Raw genomic sequence first — 23,846 nt, 5'->3', positions numbered from 1 at the left:
TCATTTATGAACATGCGTGAAAAAGTTCTTAAAAAAACACAAATTAAACTCCTCATGCACAAATATGTGAAACATCATGGCCAGGCATGGTTAACGTGTGCACGTGTGCTAAGTCACTTTCTGCTATATTGCTCAGTTGCTTCAGTCGTGTCCAACTCTTTGTAACCCCATGGACTGTAGCCTGCCAGGATCCTCTATCCATGGGATTCTCCAAGTAAGAATACTGGAGTGGGTTGCCATTCCCTTATCCAGGGGCTCTTCCCAACCCAGGGATTGAACCCATGTCTCTTATGTCTTCTGCACTGGCAGGCAGGTTCTTTACCACTACTGCCACCTGGGAAATCCAGGGTTTATTCCAGTAGTGTACATATGATTCAAATCAGAAGGCCTATTAATATAATTTGCCACGTTATGAATAGGAGAAAAATCATATACTGATTTTCTTAAAGGATGATTACACATTCAATAAAAGTCAATATTCATTCACACTAAAATCTCAGCAAAATAGAAGTGTCTAAATCTCAGAACAAACATCATAATTAATGGTGAAACAGTTAAAGCATTCCTGCTAATGTCAGAAAGAAGTTAAGAATGCAAGAATCTAATTAGCACTGTTTGAGAAGACTTACCCAAAGCAGTAAAGACAAGAAAAAAAAAAAAATATATATATATATAAGGGGCAGAAGAACTGTAAAGGAAAGCAAAAAATTCTCATTTTCAAACACCACTGTCTACATAGAAAACCTAAAAGGGTCTATAAACAAGTAGAACTGATGGGACAGTTTAAAAAGTTGGTTAAATATAGCATCAACATATAAAAATTGAAAGCATTCTTACATGACAACAATGGTGAATTAAAAAATAGGAAAATATTCTAGTCAAAAATAACATCAAAAAGAGTAAGTGTTTAAAAGTGACATGCATGAATGAGATGGAGTAATTATAAAACGTTATTATAGGGTATTTTTAAAAAGCTTGATTAATGAGATATGTTTATGGTTGGTGACCCAATATTATAAAGATATCACTGCTGCCAAAATTAGTCTATAAATTAAATCAAATTCCAATAAAAGCCCCAAGAAAGCTCCCTTCATGGAACCTGACAAACTAAAGCAAAAAGAAATGAAAAAAATCACTTGACAGTGCAAAGAGTTAAGAAATGCTACGTCACTGTAGAAGAAGAGAAACGTGGGTTTAATAATTAAGATGACGTGGTATGGAGTAAGGATGGACAAAAAGACCAACAAAACAAAACAGAGCCCAGAAACAACCATTCCTACACGTAAACTTTACCTGGGAGAAATGCAGAACTACAAATCAGCATAGAAAAGATATATTTTTCAGTCTGTGGTGATGGGACTATGGGCTAGTTATATGAAAAGAGGGTTTTTTTTTCTTTTCTTTTCTTTTTTGGCTGCATTGCATGGCTTACATATCTTATGTTAGTAAGTTCCCCAACCAGGGACTGAAAACACACCCAGATGATACTGGTCATGTTCAGGGTGGTATGACCGTAGACGAAACACACCCTCAGCAGTGAAAGCACAGAGTCCTAATCACTGGACTTTCAGGGAATTCCCTGAAAATAATGATTTCGATTTCCTATCACATACCACATTTCCATCAATTTTAGATTAAAGATGTAAGTGAAAAGCAAAAATTTTAATACTTTTAGGAAAAATATAGAGCATATTTATGAACTGAGCATATTTATAAAAGAGATAAGCTTTTAAATAGACACAAAATTCTCATACTATAAAAATTACATTTACTTAGAGTAGTCAAAATCATGAATTTTATAACTTCTTTTCAAAGAAGCCATAATTAAAAGACAAATCTCATACTAACGGAGGACTACAATTTGCATAATCCACAAAGATCTCCAGACAGAACTCATCGAGAACTCCTAAACAATCATAAGAAAAAGAAATATCTTGACAGAAAACTGGGCAATGAGTAGGAGCCAGAAATTCAGAGAAGAAATCAAAGAGGCCAAAAAACAAGAGAAGAGGCTTAGTCTTATTGCAATCAGCAAAATGCAAGGTAATAAAGCCCATAGTGGAATATTACATTGCAGTTAAAATAAGCAAAGTAGAACTATAAATCTCAAAAGCACTGTTGCGTGAAAAAGACTTGTAAAAGACTGGTAAGTGCATGACGCGCCCGAAGTAAGTTAAAGCACACTATGTGTATATACTTAAGAGTCATGGCAGCAAAGATCATACTTGGGGATGAAATACTAAGTCTTGGATGATAGTTACAGTGATAGTAGTATTTTGAGCCAGATTATACTGGCTTTTCTGAGTCAATTCTGTACATCTCTTCCTAATTCCATGTTCTGTAAGGTCTTCTTAGCAGCCTGAAATCTGCTGTAGGTATGTTTATACCATAGAAATTGGTAGACATAAATCTCAGATTCCCCCTCCCTTGTCCTCACCCTGGAGAACTGGCACACTGGTACATCACTGTGCCATTCTCCACAGAGTGGAATGCAATTCGGAGGGGCATATCGGGGGCTCAGCATTACTGGTAAAACCTTTACACTTTCAAGCATTTCTAAAGCAAAAATGGCATAACGGAAGGCCTTGATGGAATAGGGGTGCTTCATAAGTGTTTATCATATGCTTTTCCATATTTTGGAAATACTTCCTGAAAAACAATCTAATCAGCTAAAATTTTCTAAAGTGTTAGTTGCTCAGTCATGTTCGACTCTCTGGGATCCCATGGACTGTAGCTCGCCAGGCTCATCTGTCCATGGGATTCTCCAGGCAAGAATACTGGAGTGGGCAGCCATATTCTTCTCCAGGGGATTTTCCCAACCCAAGTCTCCTGGGTTGCAGGTAGATTCTTTCCTGTCTGAGCCACCAGAGAAAATTTTTCAGGCAAGCATAAAATCATTTTCTTTTTGCCCTCTTTAGTTTTAGAGATTTAAATCTTGCTGAGTTGGGTGCAATAATATTATATTATGTTGAGAACTCTGGACCTGAACAAGTAAAATCTTTAAAATCATTTCAAGCCGTAACCATAGATTTGCCAGATAGTTGTATCTTCGAAATCAATTGATGTATAGAACAGAGGGTTCATAAGAGGCATTAACATAAAAAGTCACATTGATACTGTTATTTAATGAAATATAATAGTAAAGACATTTAAGCTCTAAATTTAGTCCAGAGTTAAGAGAAAGGAAATAAAAGTAAAGAGGGGCAAAATAATACAATTAACTGTAAAAGTTAAACAGAAAAATATTCTTGGAAATAATAAAAAAAATAAGAAGAAATACTAGTTGAGATTCAACAAAACCAGGTGTTTAAAACAGGCTTCCATCAATAGAAGAATGGATAAAGAAGATCTGGTACATATATACTATGGAATATTACTCAGTCGTTAAAAAGAATAAAATGAGGCCATTTGCAGCAACATGAATGAGCCCAGAGATTATCATACTGAGTGAATTAAGTCAGATAGAGAAAGGAAAACATCATATGACATCACTTATCCACAGAAGCTAAAACAAATGAACTGATTTACAAAACAGAAACAGACGCACAGACTTAGAGAACAAACTGATGTTTACTAGAGTGTAAGGGTGAGGGGTCGGAGAAGGCAATGGCAGCCCACTCCAGTACTCTTGCCTGGAAAATCCCATGGTCGGAGGAGCCTGGTGGGCTGCAGTCCCTGGGGTCGCTAAGAGTCGCACACAACTGAGCAACTTCGCTTTCACTTTTCCTTTCACGCATTGGAGAAGGAAATGGCAACCCACTCCAGTGTTCTTGCCTGGAGAATCCCAGGGACGGGGGAGCCTGGTGGGCTGCCGTCTATGGGGTCGCACAGAGTCGGACACGACTGAAGCAACTTAGCAGCAGCAGCAAGGGTGAGGGGTAGGGGCATTTAGGCAGTTTGGGATTGACAAGTACATGCCGCTATATTTAAAATGGATAACCAACATGGATCTACCGTATCATATTGGGAACTCTGCTCAGTATACTGTAACAATCTAACTGGGAAAAGAATTTGAAAAAGAACAGATTCATATGTGTGTGTATATAAATATATATATACATATAAAACTGAATCACTTTGTCGTACACCTGAAACTAACACAATATTGTTAACCAACTATACTCCAGTATAAAAAGTTAAAAATAGACAAAATAAAAAAGTCAAAATAGGCTAGGTTGGTTTTCCAGCTCTATGTCCTTGAGCAAAGGACTTTCTACACTGTTTCCTCTGTCCGAACAATGTGTACACATTTTGTATCTTATGTGCCTCAGAGCTGTTGAGAGGATGAAAGGAGACAATGTATGTGCAGGAGATTTACAAATGTGATCTCCCAAAGGGACAGGCATGCACACCATCATTTAGAATTGTGTCACCTCCGATGACTCCCATGTCATCATCACCCCGACTCAGGCTTACTTTAGTCACGTCTCATTTCCTTGTTCAGCAAACACCAAAGAGAAAAGCACAGAGAACAATTCAGGCATATAAAGACCTGACTTCCATCTTTTGCAGCTGAGGTGCCTTCTTGTTGACACGGGGGGCTCCCACTGTCTTGTCTTCCTTTAAATTAGGAGACACAGGAAGCTTTAAACTCCAGGGAGTACAAAACCCTTCCTGCCTGGCCTGTGCCACAATGCCACAAATCAAGAGCTGCAAAGCGGGGCTCTGTTCTGGCAGGAGGGAATGTGTCTAAATGCCTGGGGCTTGGAGTCAGAGAGGCCCAGACTTATATAAAGCGATAATGCACACAAAGCTCTATGGCCTCTGGCATGAACAAGCACTAGATAAACAGTCATTACAGTCAATCCACAGCCAAACCACCAGAAAGCTGAGGCCAGGGCCTCCCAACACTAGGCCCGATTCCTCTTCCTGGGTTACTGTACCATCAGGGAGCTCTGGGTGGAGAAGCCACTCACAGTTCCTTGGACTATTACCCTCAGAGCTGCTAAATGAAGCCTGCTCCAACCTCAGCATGTTACTAATGCAAATGCAGATTCTAAATTCCCTAATTCCATTTTCTAATGCCATTCTTCTATTTTCTTATTATTGTATTTATTTTATCTAGACAGTGTTGCTCAACCATGGCTGCACATCTGTTGTAGTTCAGTCGCTAAGTCATGTCCAACCCTTTGTGACCCCATGGACTCCAGGAGCATGCCTGGCTCCTCTGTCCTCCACTCTCTCCCAGTTTGCTCAAATTCATGTCCACTGAGTCAGTGATGCTATCTACCTATCTCATCCTCTGTTGCCTCCTTCTCCTTTTGTCTTCAATCTTTCCCAGCATCTGAAGACCTTTTAAAAAATCTTGATGCCCTGGTCCCACCACAGACCCATTAATTAGACCTTTTGGGGGCAGGAGTCATCATATTAAAAACAAAACAAAGCACAACCCTTCCCAGGGGATTCCAAAGTGTAGGTGGGGTTCAGAACCACTGTCGTGGAACATACAAATTGGTTTTCAAAGTCTACTGAGTCCAATGAAAGAGATGTTGCAACATTGCCTTTTTTCATATCCCAGGCTTTCAAAATTAAGGGATAGGTTGATAATTTAAACATGTCTCCCAGACGCCAGGCTTGGGCTAGGTGTTCAGGATCCACATGGATGTTAGGGAAGGCCAAGGAGATGTGGATCCTACCCTCAAGGAGCTCACATATACTAACTTCAGTATTATAATTTACACTCTGGTTGAGTGACCCCATGATAGGGCATTATAGAACTCGCAATGGCAAGCCACTCCAGTACTCTTACCTAGAAAATCCCATGGATGGAGGAGCCTGGTGGGCTGCAGTCTGTGGGGTCGCTAAGGGTAGGACATGACTGAGCGACTTCACTTTCACTTTTCACTTTCACACATGGGAGAAGGAAATGGCAACCCACTCCAGTGTTCTTGCCTGGAGAATCCCAGGGACGGGGGAGCCTGGTGGGCTTCCGTCTATGGGGTCGCACAGAGTCGGACACGACTGAAGTGACTTAGCAGCAGCAGCAGCAAGGAGGTTTTACTGTAACTCTGGGCTTCCCAGGTGGTACCAGTAGCAAAGAATCTGCCTGCCAATGCAGGGGACACAAGAGATACAGTTTGATCCCTGCATTGGGAAGATCCCCTGGAGGAAGGCATGGCAACCCACTCCAGTATTCTTGCCTGGAGAATTCCCATGGACAGAGGAGCCTGGGGGCTACAGTCCATGGGGTTGCACAGACTCGGACACTACTGAAGCGACTTAGCACACAGGCAAGCAATAAACCTTATAGAGACAGGAAGATGTGAGCAAGACTTGAAATGAGGGAGGGCATTATGTCCCAATAAACCCACTATAAGTTGAAAATGTCAGAACTCAGAAATGCATTAATGACTTCCCTGGTGGTGAATCCGCCTGTCAATTTAAGGACACTGCTTTGATTCCTGGTCTGGAAAGATTCCACATGCCATGGGGAAACTAAGCCTGTGTGCCACAACAACTAAGCCATGCTCTAGAGGCTGTGCTCAGCATCAAGAGAAGTCCCTGCAACTAGAGAGTAGCCCCTGATCACCGCAACTAGAGAAAGACTGCAAGCAGCGATGGATGCAGTCAATCCAAAAATAAATAAAAAATTTTAAAAATGCTTTAAAAATACACTTGATCAACTGAACACAAAAGCCTCACCTCACCTACCTTAAATGTGTTCAGAACACTTAACGTTAGCCTCCAGCTGGGCAAAACTATCCAACACAGAGCCTCTTTGGTAATGAAATGTTGACTGTCTCATGCAATGTATTGAACACTGTACTAAAAGTGAAAACAGAATGGTGTAAGTGTATTGGTTGCTTACCATTGTGACAGTGTGCCTGAGAGCTGTAGCTCACTACCTGGGGACGGGCTGGGGAAATAAAAATTCAAAATTTGAAATACGGTTTCTACTGAACAGATCTTGTTTTTGCACCATTGTAAAGTAAAAAAATAAAATAAAAATCATGAGTGGAAACATCGTAAGTCGGGAACCATCTGCATCCTATCTAAAATTCTCCAAAGAATATAGACGTGACCCAGTTGGCATGCAAACCCAGATATGTTGGAAACCAGAATCTGTGCTCTTTACCTGCCTACTAGCTGGTCTTCCAAGAGGTACTACAATATAATAACCAATAAGTTCATTCCATCCCTGTCAACTCCCTGTCTTGTTTCCTACGGTACTTTTCTAGGCCCCATGCCTGCAACACAGTAGGTACTCAATAGATGTCCGAATTAAATTAAGTACCATAAATTTTAATTACTAATTTGCATTAATATCTGTTATGATAAGAGTATTAATTGTGTGTTTACTCTCTTGCCCACTCCTTCGGCAGAGAAAAATTTTTAGAAAATCCAGTGGGAGTGGAGATGCTGGGGACTGAGGCAGCATATATTTTTGGATGCCCTGTTCACCCTGCATTGTGGAACGAAGATGCCTCTGTTCTGTCACGGTGAATAGGTCTCTTCTCTGAGCCAGGAGGATAGAATGGGATGAGATTCTGAATTAATCTGAGACTCATATACAAACAAGGATGTTTCCAAGTAGAAAAATTCACGGCATGATAGCTCACAGAAATTGATGCAGTGGAATCAGGGATTTCTGGTAAGTTTTCTGAGGCCACCTTCATTTGAGAAAAACTCATAATGTTCTTATGTGAGAACAATCTTCTGAGTATTAACTTACCTATTAAAGTGGTAGATATCCTGTATGTTTCCAAAAAGGGCTGATCTTTCATCTGTCCCCAGAGGAAGTTTCGTTTGGTCCCTGATACAGTCAAGGTAATCCTGTGAAATCAACAAGAAAGATGTCATAAACACTTCTGTTCTTTTCCAAGGCATCTTTAGTTATGTGTGGTGAACCTTTCATATCTGTTTCAAGTAATTATTATGCTAAAGTGCTCATTAACTCCACGATGAGAATACAGAATCTCTTTTACTAATAATGATAATATTTCCCTATTTATAGAGCAGGGAGTTTGAGCAAGGAGAAAGGGTGTATATACATTAAAATGTGTGTGTGTGTGTGTGTGCATGCATGCACGCTCAGTAGTGTCTCTTTGTGACCCCCAAGGACTGTAGCCTGCCAGGCTTCTCTGTCCATGGAATTCTCCAGGCAAGAATATGAGTGGGTTGCCATGCCCTCCTCTAAGGGATCTTCCCGACCTAGGGATTGAACCCAGGTCTCCTGCATTGCAGGCAGTCTTTATCGTCTAAGCCACCAGGGAAGACCTATATTAACACATCTATACCTAAAATGTATTAGCACTTCCCTAGACGGATAACATCGGAGAAGGCAACGGCAAGCCACTCAAGTACTCCTGCCTAGAAAATCCCATGGATGGAGGAGCCAGGTAGGCTGCAGTCCATGGGATTGCTATGAGTCAGACATGACTGAGTGACTTCACTTTCACTTTTCACTTTCACACATTGGAGAAGGAAATGGCAACTCACTCCAGTGTTCTTGCCTGGAGAATCCCAGGGACAGTGGAGCTTGGTAGGCTGCTGTCTATGGAGTCGCACAGAGTCGGACACGACTGAAGTGACTTAGCAGCAGCAGACAGATAACATAATGACCATGATTACCAATAAAGTCAGACTTCTGGCATAACAATATTGCCTGCTGTCCCCTCAACTGATTTATTAATATATGATAAAAAAAGATACTGCAAAATTCATACAGTGGGAAGCCAGGAATAAAATTGTGAAATGCAAAGAAATTGTTTTAAGCACACCTTTTTAAGTCAGAAAGCTGTTGTGAAACTACAGAACTAAATGCATCCTCAAACGCTAGTTTAAAAAATGCTTTCTAAACATTGTATGTTTTTTAAAATAAACATATAATTCACTCATACTATCTAATAGACCATATTAAGGAGCTATGGACTGCACTGAAATGATTTTATCCATTTTAACACGGCAACAACTCCCAACTGAGCTAACGTGGCATGGGCTCAGGCCCACAGTGGGTTAAATGGACGTGGCTTAGAAGCTATTTGAACTGCTGAGAGAGGGGAAAACTGTTCTCCATGCTGTGTGCTGAGTCCCTGAATGTCCCCCTTGCCCCAGCCAGACTTGAAAAGAGAGCTCTGTAGGAGGCAAGAAAACAATAAAGAAAAAAGTGAAAACAGCTGAAATAACGTAAAATCAAAAATAAATAGTCCCCCGCCCTGGGCTGAACAATGCAGGATGGTTCTCCACCAGCCATCACCCGGAGCTCTGCAGCTCCTGGGGAAGTCTCGGCAGGGGGGCAAAGTCAGCTAGACCCTGAAAATCCCAGCCCTGGCCTGCATTCCAATGGCCAGTCACAAACACAACAATATTTAGGCGCAACTAGTGAAAGGCGAGGCTGAAATGTTAGAAGCGTCAGATAATTGTTGCTCTTGTCTTTTAATAAGCCACAGCCTCCCTCTCGTGCCCTTCATGCTCCTCAAATGAAAAGCAGGCAGGGCTTCATCAGGAACTGTCTCCCCAGCATGGTTCACAGACTGCGTCAAATAACTAACCATTCTGGTTCTTAAAATGATGGTCGTGCAGGAACTGATGTTCATAAGCCTTTTTTGTGTTTTAACAAGCTTGATGGTGACATCTTTTCTTCTTGAGAAAGCGGTCATCTCAATAAGAAATTAGACTCACAAGGTTTAAGTGTGTAATTGCCATTAAAAACCCACAAGAGCAAGACCCGGGCCTCCTTACTTTTATGACTGGAACAATTATAGGGAGCTTCAGTACCTGTACAGGCTCTAGAGATAATGCCCAAATAAAACATTGTAAACAAGGCTAGAATTGAAGGAAGAGGGCATTTTGAGCAAGTATGAATCAAAGTGAGGTGTCCTCAAAAAAAACAAATACGTGCATTTCTTGACAGTTTCATAAAATTACATGGGGTCCAAAGAGATGGGCTGCTAATAGCTAACTGCATTGAATGCTTATATTTGATAGCTTCTTAATACTTTCATTAACATTTCAAAAGGACACATCAGGTGGTCCAGTGGTTAAGATTTTGTGTCACCAATGCAGGGGCGGTGAAGGGTCCATCCCTGGTCAGGGAACTAGGATCCTACACACTGCACAGAGTGGCCAAAAAATTAAATAAAATAAATGAGCCTTAAAAAAATAAATAAAAAGACACACCATATGCAAAATTAAGAAGGTAAAACAGAAGGTTGCAGATGAGTATGAAATTAAAAAAGTAAAATGGGTGATATTGGCAGGCATGACCCACACCCAACAGCAGCATGAGGCTGGGACAAAGATGATGCAGGGATGCCAGATTCACCTGACTGACTGCAATGGGGTTTAGGGAGAAAAGAAGAATCCTTTTTCTCACTTCAAGTGAGAAGCTGGCTCACTGTGCAGAAACCTGATACTAAATTCTTCATGTCAAGGAAGGACCAAGTTGAGGGGGTTGAAGAATTTCATCTGGGGTGAGAGACAAAGAACCGTGGCCCACTTCCAACAGGGGATGGCCCATCTCCAGATGAAAGAGTTTCAAAACCCCAGAGTCCCTGGTCGAGGAACTAGATTTTAAAAGCCGCTTGCTTTCTGAACTCATTGAGAAATACATCGTCAGGGAGTCCAAAGTTTCGCAGGCCACTCTCGAAAACAGATCAAAGCCATAGGGCCACGATGTGTTTCCTCCCTGATCATAACTAAGTCTTTTAAATACGACACTTTAACCCCAAACCAGTTACTGGAAACTACCATAGCATGTACTGCACCAGCAGCTGTAAGCATCTGAAGCCAAAATGAGAGGTCTGAAGCTCGGTGATAATAATAGCTCATTCTGTGCTCAAATGACAGGGCAGAGACACCAGTGAAATTTATTAGAGCCTGTCACGCTGCTTATTAATTTTATTGGCTTGATGTCAGCACCTATGGTTACCCTACAGTTAACAACGATCAATTTAAAACTTTTGCACTGAAAATAATTATTCGCCAAGAGGATCAAAGAAGTCACTCAGTGCTGAGGAGGGCAGGAAGAGATACACACCAAAAAACAGCTTAACACCATTTGAAAAAGGTTTTTATTATATTACTATGAATTTTGCCTAAAGTATTTCTTCTCTAATTGACAGTTCCACCATTGCAAGATTTGTACATGTGTGCGCTCTTCTTGATAACTTTTTCATTTCTGTGATGTCTGTTATAGAAAATATCCAAGTAAAGCTGAACTCGGTGCTATCTGAAGTGTGATAAAGGGACAGCAATCAATTTGCAAACTACTACTGATCTACAACAAGGTAAGTGCAGAAGTTGAGACTAAGCCTGTATAGACTTCTATAGCATTTTGACAGAATGATGGTTTTTGAATCTAATGAAAATTCAGCCTTGTATTTTGCATATCTGATATCTTCTATTTTGTTTCTCTAGTAATTCTTTTTTTTTTTTTTTTGTGGTATTTTACAAAAATGTCAGTGTGTGGCCGATAGGAACACACATACACACTCTCAGACAGTTTGAGGTCTGGTCTAGACAATGGTCCAGCAGAGATGCTGGAGAAAAGATGTTTCCAGAACTGGGACAGAATTCAAACTCAGTGTTCTCAGAAGCTTGCTTTATTTAAGATGCCCTGAAAGAATTAAGTTAATGTCCCTGCACCTAGCCCCCCGCCACCTTCCCTCTAAAATAATGCTTAAAATGTTTAAAAATTACAAACTGTTTAACATGAAAATGAAATTAAACCACAGAAGAAAAAAATTTATTTAGATCAGCATCTACTTTTTCTACTATTTCTCTCTCCTGAAGATAGTCATATCGTAGAAATAAAACAAAGAAGAGGTTCTGTTCATAAATCCTTTTGCTCGGGTTTCAAAATTTCATCTCTTTGGCTTACTCTTTTTGGTCTAGTTTTTGTGTTAGCATTTCCAAATTCCAAGCCCTTTGATATAATGCCTATGTAAGATTATCGGTCTTTATTTTGGGGGGAGCATCTTTTTCAATTTTTCCTACACCTCCACCTTTTCTAGAAAGTAATCATTTGTTTATAGAAAATCTGCCTGCAAGTTTCATGTATCACTTTGGGATGATGTTGATACGACAATAACTTACATTTGTATGTCAATTTACAGTTTAAAAGCACATTCACATTTATTCATACAAATACTACTCCCCCCCCACCCCCGCCAGTCCACTGCCACCTCTTTTTGAGGTCATAAGAATGCATGTCAAATTCTATTTTACAAGTCAGGAATTAATTAAAATGAATAAAACATGATCCCTCCCTGCAAGGAGCTCCCTGTGTAGTTGAAAGACAAATGTAAACAAGTAAACACAATACCGTGTTCAGGCAGCATGACTGATAATATTCAGCACATGGGAGACAGGAGGCCAAGAGGAAGTGGGCAATTCCAGGGCAGGGAGAAGTTTTCTAGAGGAGGTGATAATGGTGGAGCTGAATCTTTAAGGATGACTGAGAATTAGAATGGAGAGAAAGTTGGAGAAGACACAATATCAAGGAAGAGAGAGAAGAGTAAAGGGGCACATGGTAGCAAAATGTAGGCTGCAGCAAGGACACTTAAAGGAGCTGAGGGACTTCCCTTGTGTTCTAGAAGTTAAAACTCCGCGCTTGTACTGCAGGGGGCACAGGGTTGGATGCCTGGTCAGGGAACCAAGATCCTTTATGCTGCATGAAATGCCCCCCCCCCAAAAAAAAACCGATGAAAGAAGCACAGATGGGCTGAGGGAGCAGGGCATGAACAGACCCTGGAGGTGGGGCTGCAAAGTGAGAAGTGCCAGAGTCAGGACAGACTTGATCACGGAGAACCTTCCATGCTCTGCAGGTAGAGGCAGTTAGGAAGGCTGCCATAAGACCAAAGGTCACTCCCGCATCAGAAAATGGAACATTAGCTATAAAACTGCCAGTGCCACACATATATCCACCCATCTGTCCATGCCATCTATCACCCGTCCCTGCAGCCATCCAAGAACAGGCTGATGGGAGGTGCAGAGAAAGAGAAGACAGAGGGAGGAAACCTCGAATGACAGGAGGGCAGAACTGGCCAAGGTGAGCACAGAAGAAGGTAGCAGGTGAGCACAGAGCCAAGGTGAAGGGACGAGATGAAAGGCAGAGGACAGGAAGATAAACACCTCTCCCAGGAAGTCTGGGCAGGGGGCACTCTCTAACCAAGTTAACACTGGTCAGTTTTATTTTATGCTGTAGAAAACAAAATTCTAACAAGTCAGAGCGTAGGAAATAAGGACAAGGGCCTCCCTGTCTCTCTCCAGAGATAACTCTAATTAAAGATGTGGTGTGTATGCTTCTGGGTTATGTTCTGGGGCATAATTATATCTGGAAAAAATGAGATTCCATGCTTGATTCACAACACTGCTTCTCCATTCAGTATATGTAAACATACATAACTCCTATACATAAACATAGTTCCTTTTCATTCTTTATAACAGCTGCATTGTATTCCACTCAATAGCTTCATTATAATTTACCTAGTTAATAAAGAGTTTTGGAGAGGCACAGACCTGTGTGGTAGTAATTGTGTGAGAAGGCATTCAGAAATGAGTGAGATAGGACCTGTCCCTCCAGGGGCTCACAAGAGAGTAAGGGAGAAAGAAAGAAATCTCAGTGTAACAACTTAAGTGTTAGAAGAATTATTTATAAAGGGCTGTGAGAGTATAGAAGAACACATTTTCAAATGAAAGAAACCTTTTATCTTTCTTCCAAATAAACCGCTAAATGGGGTTTACAGTAAAAGTTCCTGCTGTACCCTACAGATAAAGCATCAGAAGTCTAATCTTCACGTTAATCTGGTTTCTTCCTCTGTTGATATCCACAAGGGAGGAAGATAAATGGGAGTGGGGGGTGGGGGGTGTGTCTCTGGCCACCCCGTTAGACTGGAAACAAAAGCTCCAACTGTGGGAACAATGTTGTTCCTGAATCTATAGAACTCCCCTCCCCCTAGAGAACTGTACGGAAAATACAATATATCATCAACAGGACAAATCTTTCTGCCAACTTCGTTGTGGAGAATGGGGGAGGGGAAGAGAAAGAGGGAAGAAAGTGTGAAGGGGAGGAAAAAAGAAAAAGAAGATAGAGAAACACGCATGCACGTGCAGGACTGAAACCCAAATGAATTTCCAGTTAAAAGGAGCTTCTGTTGCTGATATCAGTTTTCATTAGTTTTCCTAACTGATGGTATAGAGGCTGATCTTCATTGGCCATATGTGGAAGTCAGTATTAATGCTCTGAGATTTTTGAGTAAAAGAAGAATTTAAAAAAACATGGAACTTTCAGCCTCATTTACCTTCTATAATAGTTTCAATACCTAAGACATCAGTAAAACACGTCGGGAATGGCCTTCATGCTTAGCGGTGACAAATGACACCTGAGACAGCTCGGTCCTTTCTACTGCTTCACCTCTTCCTCCTGAAAGAAGTTGGGGGGAGCAGGAGGTGCCCCCTGGAGAGGGGACAGGAGGACAGCTGGACTTGGAAAGGGGGCTGTCAGGCAGTTTGTCCCAGAAACAGAAAGTTGGGGGTGGGGTGGGGACACAGGAGCTCTGTTAAAAACAGGAGTACTGAGTAGTAAGAGCAAATACCGTGCTGGGGAATATTTGGTTGGTTTTCCTCTAAAACTGTAAGCAGAAAATACTTATGAACTGGCAGCCTACAGTAATCTAATGATAGAAGCAAGATATCAAGAAACAGGACTCCCCTTTACATATCAAAGTCCTTAAAGCACATAGCGGCCCATCTTTGGCTACACTTCTGACAACCATTATAAAAATTGTCAGGGCTTCCTTGGTGGCTCGGTGGTAAAGAATCTGCCTGCCAATGCAGGAGACGCGGGTTCCATGCCTGATCTGGGAAGATCCCACACGCCTTGCAACAACTAAGCCTGTGTGCCGCAACTATCGAGCCTGTGCTCCAGCACCTGGGAGCCGCAACTACTGATTCCACGTGCTGCAACTACTGAAGCCCGTGGGCCTTAGAGCCCATTCTCTGCCACAACAGAGGCCACAGCAGTGAGAAGCCTGCACATTGCAACTACAGATGGGCCCCTGCTCACTGCAGCTAGAGAAAAGCCGTGCAGACATGAAGACCCAGCACAGCCAAAAATAAATAAATAAATTCAATTAAAAACAATCAATTGTCTTTATTTACTTCATACTGATATCAGGATGAAGAATTTGATGAATATAAGCAAACCTAAACATGTTACAATTAAGAAGCAGGGTACGAAATTAACACTAAAATTAATCTCTTCTATTACCCTTTAGTTATAACCAACAACAACAAAAATTCTTAGAAGAGTTCCTTCTGTAATAAACACAGCAAAAAACCCCAAAAAAACAAAAAACCCTTAATTTTCTATTGTTTTGTTAAATCTTTTTCTAAAAATTTTGCTTAGGGTTCCAAGTTACATTGACAATATTCTGATACGCTAAAGCTCTTAAAACAAGAGAGGTGGACACACACCCATGAAGAGGTCCTGCTGTATGCTGAGATATCTTTCCATACTCATTTGAAACCTACCATTCCTCTTGATCATCATTTCTAGCTAACAAAAAAAGGAGCAAAGCATTTCTGGGATAATCTATGTGCTTACCAAATGTGCGTAAATACAAAATATGTTCAAAATCTTTAAAATGGGCAACCAGAGAGTTTGCCAGGCTGCCTGCAGTAGGGCATGACACCAGGGTCCTAGTGGGTGCTGACAAGACAGGGCAGAAAGTTTACTAACCACTCCCTTGAGTTCTCTAGTCACCCTGTTTTTTTTTCTTCTGACTGTTGTCATGCTTTCCTTCTCACTGGGTTAACTTGACTTAGCATTGTTGTTTAGTCACTAAGTCATGTCTAACTCTTTGTGACCCTATGGACTGTAGCCCGCCAGACTTCTCTGCCCTTGGGATTTCCCAGGCAAGAATACCAGAGTGGGTTGCCATTTCCTTCTCCAGGGAATCTTCCTGACCCAGGGATCAAATCTGAGTCTCTTATGTCTCCTGCATTGGCAAGAGGGTTCTTTACTGCTAAGCCACCTGGAAGCCCCTTCCTTAGAATATACTCCTCCCTACTTTCAGTCTCCAAGTAAGAAAGCTGACAGATGTAATTAGATGTGATTGTAATCCTTCAGGAGGAAAAATGAAGAAAAGGCTGATGAGGTGACAGAGGGATGTGTGTCCTGGCAAAGCTTTAAGTACTGAAAATAAGAACCTGATTCATCTCAATTACAATCTTGGCACTGCTGCTGTAATTTGAAACATGGTAATTAAGAAAAATTAAATAAAGCCCAAGGGGCTCTGTGTATGGGAAAGAAAATAAAAGACTGGTAAGATAAATGTACATTATTAGATCATCTGAGGTTTAACTCCTCCTCACTGCTATTTACTACTACTGCTATTATTATCATTATTATTACTATTATTATCTGTTTTGGGGCTAGGTACTGAGCTCACTACTTTATATGCATTATCTCATTTAATTTTCATAGCAACCCCAGGAGGTGAGCCCCATTATTAATCCCATTTTGCTAGATGCTTAGAAAGGTTCAACTGGGATTTCCCTGGGGTCCAGTGGCTAAGACTCCACTCCCTGTACAGAAGGCCCAGGTTCCACTGCTGCACAGGGAACTAGATCCCACTGAGTTCCACTGATGCAACTAAGATGTGGTGCAGTCAAATAAATAATAATAAAAAAAAAGAGTGTTCAATTCCCCAGAGAGTGAGTGACTTAGCTGCATTCAAACCTTCAAACCGGTACCAGCTGACTACAGCTTGGCCCCCAGACCCTGTACCACTGCTTTAAAGGTTTTAGTTCTTAAACAGGTGGCTCAATGGTAAAGAATCCACCTCCCAGTGAAGGAGATACAGGAGATCTGGATTGGAGACCTGGGTTCGATCCCTGGGTCAGGAAGATCCCTTGGAGAAGGGCATGGCAACCCACTCCAGTATTCTTGCCTGGAGAACCCATGGACAGAGAAGCCTGGTGGGCAACAGTCCATTGGGTTGCAAAGAGTCAGACAAAACTGAGCATGTACCCACAGTATCTTCAGAAGTAAGAGAAGTTTGCTGTTGACTTTAGGACTACACACAGTTTTTATTAGGTATGAGTTCAGTTCAGTTCATTTCAGTCACTCAGTCGTGTCCGACTCTCTGCTGTGACCCCACGAGTCACAGCACGCCAGGCCTCCCTGAGTTAGGAGCCTACTAAAATGACAACTTTCTCTGACTGTGGTGCACCAGGATTGTCAGGTACTATATCTGAATTAATATTAGTCCATTCACAGGACGGGCTCAGCAGGTAAGGAATCCACCTACTACAGAGGAGATACAGGAGATGCAGGTTTGATCCCTGGGTCAGGAAGATCCCCTGGAGGAGGAAAATGGCAACCCGCTCCAGTATTTGTGCCTGAACAATCCCATGGACAGAGGAGCCTGGCAGGCTACAGTCCATAGGGTGGAAAAGGGTTGGACATGACTGAGCCATGGAGCACATTCACAGGATGAACCCACTTCCTTCACATGTTCATCAGTCCACACCCCAGGCCTGTATACCAGCCAAGCGTACCAGCTCTCAGCCATGTGCCATTTTACTTTCAACACTGGCTCATGCTTTCCCATCTTGCTCATACGTTAGTGCAAGGTTCTCTACCCCTTCAAAGCATCCTGCTTCCCTTGCCAGTCTCCCCAAGGGTCGGTCATTTCACCCCTCTTTATTTGTATGACTTTACATAGCTAGCTCTCCCCTTAGGAACGCACTCCTTTACAAAGTCAATCATGTGGAAATGCTATAAATGAATTTTTCCTGTTCTCCCAGCACCACGCTACTTTTAAGTACATTAAAAAAAAAAAAAGTATACAATGGAGAGCCTGGAAAGCAGAGAGTTTAAAGCTACAGAGTCGGGAATCACTACAAAATGAAGATCAATCAGCAATGAAAAGACAAATAACAGCTCTTTATTTATAGAGGAAAGGGTTGACGTGCTGACAGGAAATATACAAGGTGCAGCATGTGTGTAGCAAACCTTCCTTATGAATGTGGGTAAGTGACCCTGGAGGGGGTTTTACTGCTTCACAGGAGAGCCTGTACCATAGTCAGCTTATTAGAGTAACAAGTCTTTGACAACAGTCAGTCTGGATACAAATATCCAGTTGGTTCCATGACCAACTCCATGGAACTCTACACATCATTTCGTGTACTGATGGCTTAAAGGTTTTCACTAAATATCAAAAGGTGGCCATGGATTTGTCAGCAAAATATTTCCTGTTTGCAAGTAACAAAAAAAAAAACAAAACACCCATACCTCCCCTGAGGACTTTTAATTCTAGAGCACCAGACATTTGGAAATAAGGACACCAAAGAATGGCCCATTAAAACAGATACAGTCCTTTTGCCACATACACGTGACCAGCGAGTGTGTGCTTGACCTAATGATGTGCAGGGCAGTAATTAACTAGATGACTTATTTAATGAGTTGGAGCACTTTCCAGTCTTGTACTGAGACAGGAACTGTGATATAGGTAATTTCCATAGCAATTGGTCTATACATAGTAGGTGTTCAAGTAGTGTTCACTCGATGGAGAAAAAACAAGGCCTTAGACACAGAAACCTAGTAAGATTTATGCTAATTTGCTTGGAACTCTAACCTGGGAACAAAATAAAGATTCAACCAAGCCCCCAAGACAGGAGTTACCTGGACAATATTTAATAGAAAGAGGAAAAAGCTGGAAGACATTACTCTTCCTCCCACTACTGAGTCACACAGTTTGATGATGACCCTGGAGGTCAAGCTATTCTTGAAAACTGCAGTACAAGGAGGTTGGATATTTTAAAGTAAAGAACCCGCACAAAGACTGATCTCTTTACGGGCAGTTTTTCTATGAGGATGACTGTGATTATACCCTGGCAGCATTAGGTAATTCACTGCTAAATATGGAAATGCATAGGGGAAACAGTTCCGTTCATTGTACCAAAAACAATGAGCAGCCCTCAGGATGTATCTTATTGCTTCTCTGACTACACCGCTGTTGATCTCATCACAGCACTATCTTAACCAGTTACTGACACAGTGAAGGACTTAGTGACCTCCAGGGGAGCTGGAAGAGGCGTATGTGGAGGGTAAAATGGGGTGCAGGTGGGCCGGCATGATGGGATGTGCCCCAGAAACTTGACTTTCCTGAAGCACGCTGGGCCTCTTGCCCAGTTGCTCAATTGTATCCGACTCTCTGTGACCCCGTGGACTGTAGCCCACCAGGCTCCTCTGTCCATGGGATTTTCCAGGCAGGAATACTGGAGTGGGCTGCCATTTCCTCCTCCAGGGGATCTTCCCGACCCAGGGATTAAACCCGCATTTCCTGTATTGCAAGTGGATTCTTTTACCGCTTAGCCACTGGGGAAGTCCAAATGTAGATTCTTAAAGTATAGACTCCTCTGTCCATAGAATTCTCCAGGCCAGAATACTAGAGTGGGTAGCCATTCCCCTCTCCAGGGGATCTTCCTGACCCAGGCGTCCAACCCAGCTCTCCTGCATTGCAGCCAGATTCTCAACCACCAGGGCCTCTTGAATGGGGTAAATTCAAAAATCTCCTTTTGTTTTGTTGGAACCCTGGTTCCGATTCCAGGGCCCAGAGAGTAAGACGTGTGAAAAAAACTAATTTTTCTCTTCTCTTCAATCCAAGCACAATGTCCACGGCTGTCCTGTTACTTAGAACTGAGAGACAGCGAGAGGCCACATGCCCTGTCTTCTCATGGGTCACCATCATTACAAATTCCTTTCTTACTGCCAAGACTGTCCCCTGCTGTCCTAACCTGGCTGACTCCTCCTTCCAGGAATCTCTCTCTGATTCTCCCATCCCCAGTCTGGGGCAGGTGCTCACCAGAGCATTCACATTTATAATTCCATGATAAAGGAAGCCAAAGGAATCAATACCTAGGGCTCTAAAAATCTCTAGGCAGCTCCCTCTATCCCACAAAACTGATGTCAGCAACAGCCAGAGTTTCTATTGTAAGCTTTCCCAGCTGAATGACTGCAGAGTGAATTCCTGTGAACTTGGTTCATCTGCTACTTGGGCAAAACAGAGCTCGGAAAGAAAGGGTTAACCGAGTCCCTGGCAGATCGCCCACAAGCTCTCCAAGTGGCAAAAGTTGTACTGAATGTAACCCAACCCAGTGTTCCTCTTTCTCTCCCTCCCCTCCCCTCGATCTCAGGGACAGCCTTTATATAGCAGGGCCTCTCAAGGATGACAAAGGATCCTAAACACTTGCATTCCTTTTTGACTATCTTCCCGCCCACCTACCTCCCGAAACGCTTCCTTCATCAAAAGTAGATTAACTCTCACCCTTTTTTCTATATGCATTTGCATTGGGAACCCCATTTACAAGGCCGTATACAGCCCCCTGGACTGAGTGATTTATACAGGGCTTTATGGAAAACAGGACAAAAGCGCAGTCTTTTCAGCCATCCTGTGTTGATTGCAGGCCGCCCCAGCGGCCAGAGTGGCAGTTGCCTCCCGACTCATCTCCCACTTAAAGGTTAACAGCTTAACTTTAAGCCCCATTATAAAACTGAGGGAACACTTGTAGCAGTTCTCCTTGGTCCAAAGAGAAAAAAAAGGTTTGTTTCAGAAGAAAATATCTTAAAGTGTTTTTTTAAAAGAATGGCTCACTCTGCCACACACACACACACACACACCACACCCCCCCCCCCGCCACCCCCAATGTCCTCAAGCAGCATTCTGAGAAAACACGAATAATTTTGCCTCAGCCATTTGAAACCAAAGACAGACTGTGGCTTCGCTCCAGTTTTTACGTGGCCTACTTTGCGTTGTGTGTGTATGTGTGTGTCCGTGATTTAAGCACAGAAATCACTACGAATTCTTTCATAGTAGTTTAACGAAACAAAAGTCCTCACATTGAGGACAAGTACTCCATTTTGCTTTGGGGTGGATAGATGCTTGTAATTTCTCATCAGGTCCTCCTTACACAGTAAGGACAAGACTCACTTTTTATAAAGGGTCATCTCACTTTTGTTAAGGGATCAGTTATAGAAAATTTCCTCTAGAATTAAAAGTTAATTAATGAAATTCTGACACATGCTATAACATGGATGAATCTTGGAAACATTACGCTAAGTGAAAGAACCCAGACACAGAAGGACAACTATTGCTTGATTCTAGCAAACTCACAGGCAGAAAGTAGACTGGAGGCTGCCACGGGCCGGGGAAAGGGGCATGGCGAGTTACTGTTTCATGGGCACAGAGCTTCCTTTTGGGACGAAACGGATAGTGGTGATGGTTGTACAATATTGTGTATGTGCTTACTGCTGCTGAACTGCACACTTACACATGGTAAACTTTATGTTATGTACAATTAACAACAGTGAAAAACATTTAAGTCAAAACAGAAACAGACTCACAGACATGGAAAACAAATTTATGGTTACTAAAGGAGAAAGCAGGGTTGGGGCGAGTTGTCAGGGAGGGATAAATGAGGAGTTTGGGATTAACATAATACATACTACTATATACAAAATAGCTAAACAATACAGTCTGATGTACAGCACAGGAGACTACAGTCAATATTTTATAATGAAAAAGAATCTGAAAAAATATGTATACATCTAAATCACTTTGCTGTATACCTGAAACAATACTGTAAACCAATTATATTTCAATAAAGGTCAATTATCATAATTAAAAGACCACTTTATTTATGAAGAACAGGAATCAGGAAATATATTTTAGATGCTATAACAAACATAGTAAAAAAGTTCTTGCTACTCAGGTTCATCAGTGAGGACTCCGGTTATGCTCTGGGGCATAATTCACAAGTGAAATTCACCAGGGGGATAAGGTGGGTTTGCACCACTCTAAATGGTCCTATGTTAATTCACCTACTTTAAGGAGCTCTTCCTCTGGCTCCTCAGCGCCACCACATCCACTCCTTCTGCCCCCTCCATCCTCTTGCTGTGGGTTAGGAAACCAAATAATTAAGCTTATTTAATTAATTTATTGGCTGGACTGCAAGGCTTGTGGGATCTTAGTTCCCCAACCAGGCACTGGGCCCTCAGCAGTGAAAGCTTGGAGTCCTAACCACTGGACTGCCAGGAAATGCTCTCATTAAGCTTATTTTAAACGTAGAGTAAATAGGCTCACAGTGAGAGGGGCCTCTCTTTGGGTCAAGACACAGGATTTACTGTTTGGCATTTGAAATATCTATTTTGGCCGCTCAAAGGACTCACTTATTTCCTAGTTACATTTTTGAGAGCTGAGGCTGGAGAAGATGAGACCTCTAGTCATCTTTAGATTTTTGGCTTGTTGAATTAGAGTCATTTACTGAGGATGAAGCGGAGGTCAGCCCGGTTGGCTGTCCATGGGCACATGGCTGACTATTAGCATGAGACTGAGCTGAGACCAGTGCTCTGTCCATTCAATCAATCTCAGTTTAACTTCCCTCAAACCAAAATTCTGAAAATAATTTCATTCTGCCATTGCAGCTCTAGCAGGCCTGTGAAGTCCAACTACATGGAAGCATATCAGATAAACTAAAAATTGCAAGATACACCCTTTTTAAATTGCAAAATTTAAATAATTTTCTGAAATACCTTAACAAAGCTTTTGTTGTTGTTTAGTTGCTAAGTTGTGTCTGACTCTGCCACCCATGGTCTGTAGCCCGCCAAGCTCCTCTGTCCTTCACAAGCTCCTCAGTTCAGTGCTGCTCAGTCGTGTCCGACTCTTTGCAACCCCATGAATCACAGCACGCCAGGCCTCCCTGTCCATCACCAACTCCCGGAGTTCACTCACCCTCATGTCCATCGAATCGGTGATGCCATCCAGCCATCTCATCCTCTGTCGTTCCCTTCTCCTCCTGCCCTCAATCCCTCCCAGCATCAGAGTCTTTTCCAGTGAGTCAACTCGTTGCATGAGGTGGCCAAAGTACTGCAGTTTCAGCTTTAGCATCAGTCCTTCCAATGAACACCCAGGACTGATCTCCTTTAGGATGGACTGGTTGGATCTCCTTGCAGTCCAAGGGACTCTCAAGAGTCTTCTCCAGCACCACAGTTCAAAAGCATCAATTCTTTGGCGATCAGCTTTCTTCACAGTCCAACTCTCACATCCATACATGACCACGGGAAAAACCATTGCCTTGACTAGATGGACCTTTGTTGGCAAAGTAATGTCTCTGCTTTTTTGGTCATAACTTTCCTTCCAAGGAGTAAGCGTCTTTTAATTTCCTGGCTGCAATCAGCATCTGCAGTGATTTTGGAGCCCCAAAAAATAAAGTCTGACACTGTTTCCACTGTTTCCCCATCTATTTCCCATGAAGTGATGGGACCAGATGTCGTGATCTTAGTTTTCTGAATGTTGAGCTTTAAGCCAACTTTTTCACTCTCCTCTTTCACTTTCATCAAGAGGCTCTTTAGTTCCTCTTTACTTTCTGCCATAAGGGTGGTGTCATCTGCATATGAGGTTATTGATATTTCTCCCAGCAATCTTGATTCCAGCTTGTGCTTCTTCCAGCCCAGCGCTCCTCATAATGTACTCTGCTGCTGCTGCTGCTGAGTCACTTCAGTCGTGTCCGACTCTGTGTGACCCCACAGACGGCAGCCCACCAGGCTTCCCCGTCCCTGGGATTCTCCAGGCAAGAACACTGGAGTGGGTTGCCATTTCCTCCTCCAATGTGTGAAAGTGAAAAGTGAAAGTGAAGTCGCTCAGTCATGTCTGACTCGGAGCGACCCCATGGACTGCAGCCTACCAGGCTCCTCCGTCCATGGGATTTTCTAGGCAAGAGTACTGGAGTGGCTTGCCATTGCCTTCTCCAGATGTACTCTGCTTATAAGTTAAATAAGCAGGATGACAATATACAGCCTTGACATACTCCTTTTCCTATTTGGAATAGTCTGCTGTTCC

At 42.3% G+C, this 23,846-nt stretch overlaps 1 protein-coding gene across 2 annotated transcripts in view; it reads right to left on the bottom strand.

Moving 5' to 3' along the window:
* The window catches only part of PLEKHG1 (pleckstrin homology and RhoGEF domain containing G1), a 255,150-nt gene that overhangs the window by 66,346 nt on the left and 164,958 nt on the right, over positions 1 to 23,846 (bottom strand). For both annotated transcript variants that reach the window (XM_055433820.2, XM_055433816.2), the window contains exon 4: positions 7,673 to 7,773. In XM_055433820.2, coding sequence (XP_055289795.2) covers positions 7,673 to 7,773 — 101 coding nt within the window. The remainder of the gene's footprint in view (positions 1 to 7,672; positions 7,774 to 23,846) is intronic.

This window comes from Moschus berezovskii, chromosome 10, assembly GCF_049115385.1.
Source record: "Moschus berezovskii isolate FMDL1 chromosome 10, NW_MosBer_1.0, whole genome shotgun sequence".
Lineage (NCBI taxonomy): Eukaryota > Metazoa > Chordata > Mammalia > Artiodactyla > Moschidae > Moschus > Moschus berezovskii.
The sequence above is the reverse complement of the archived record's forward strand: the minus strand, read 5'-3'. Positions and strand labels throughout refer to the sequence as shown.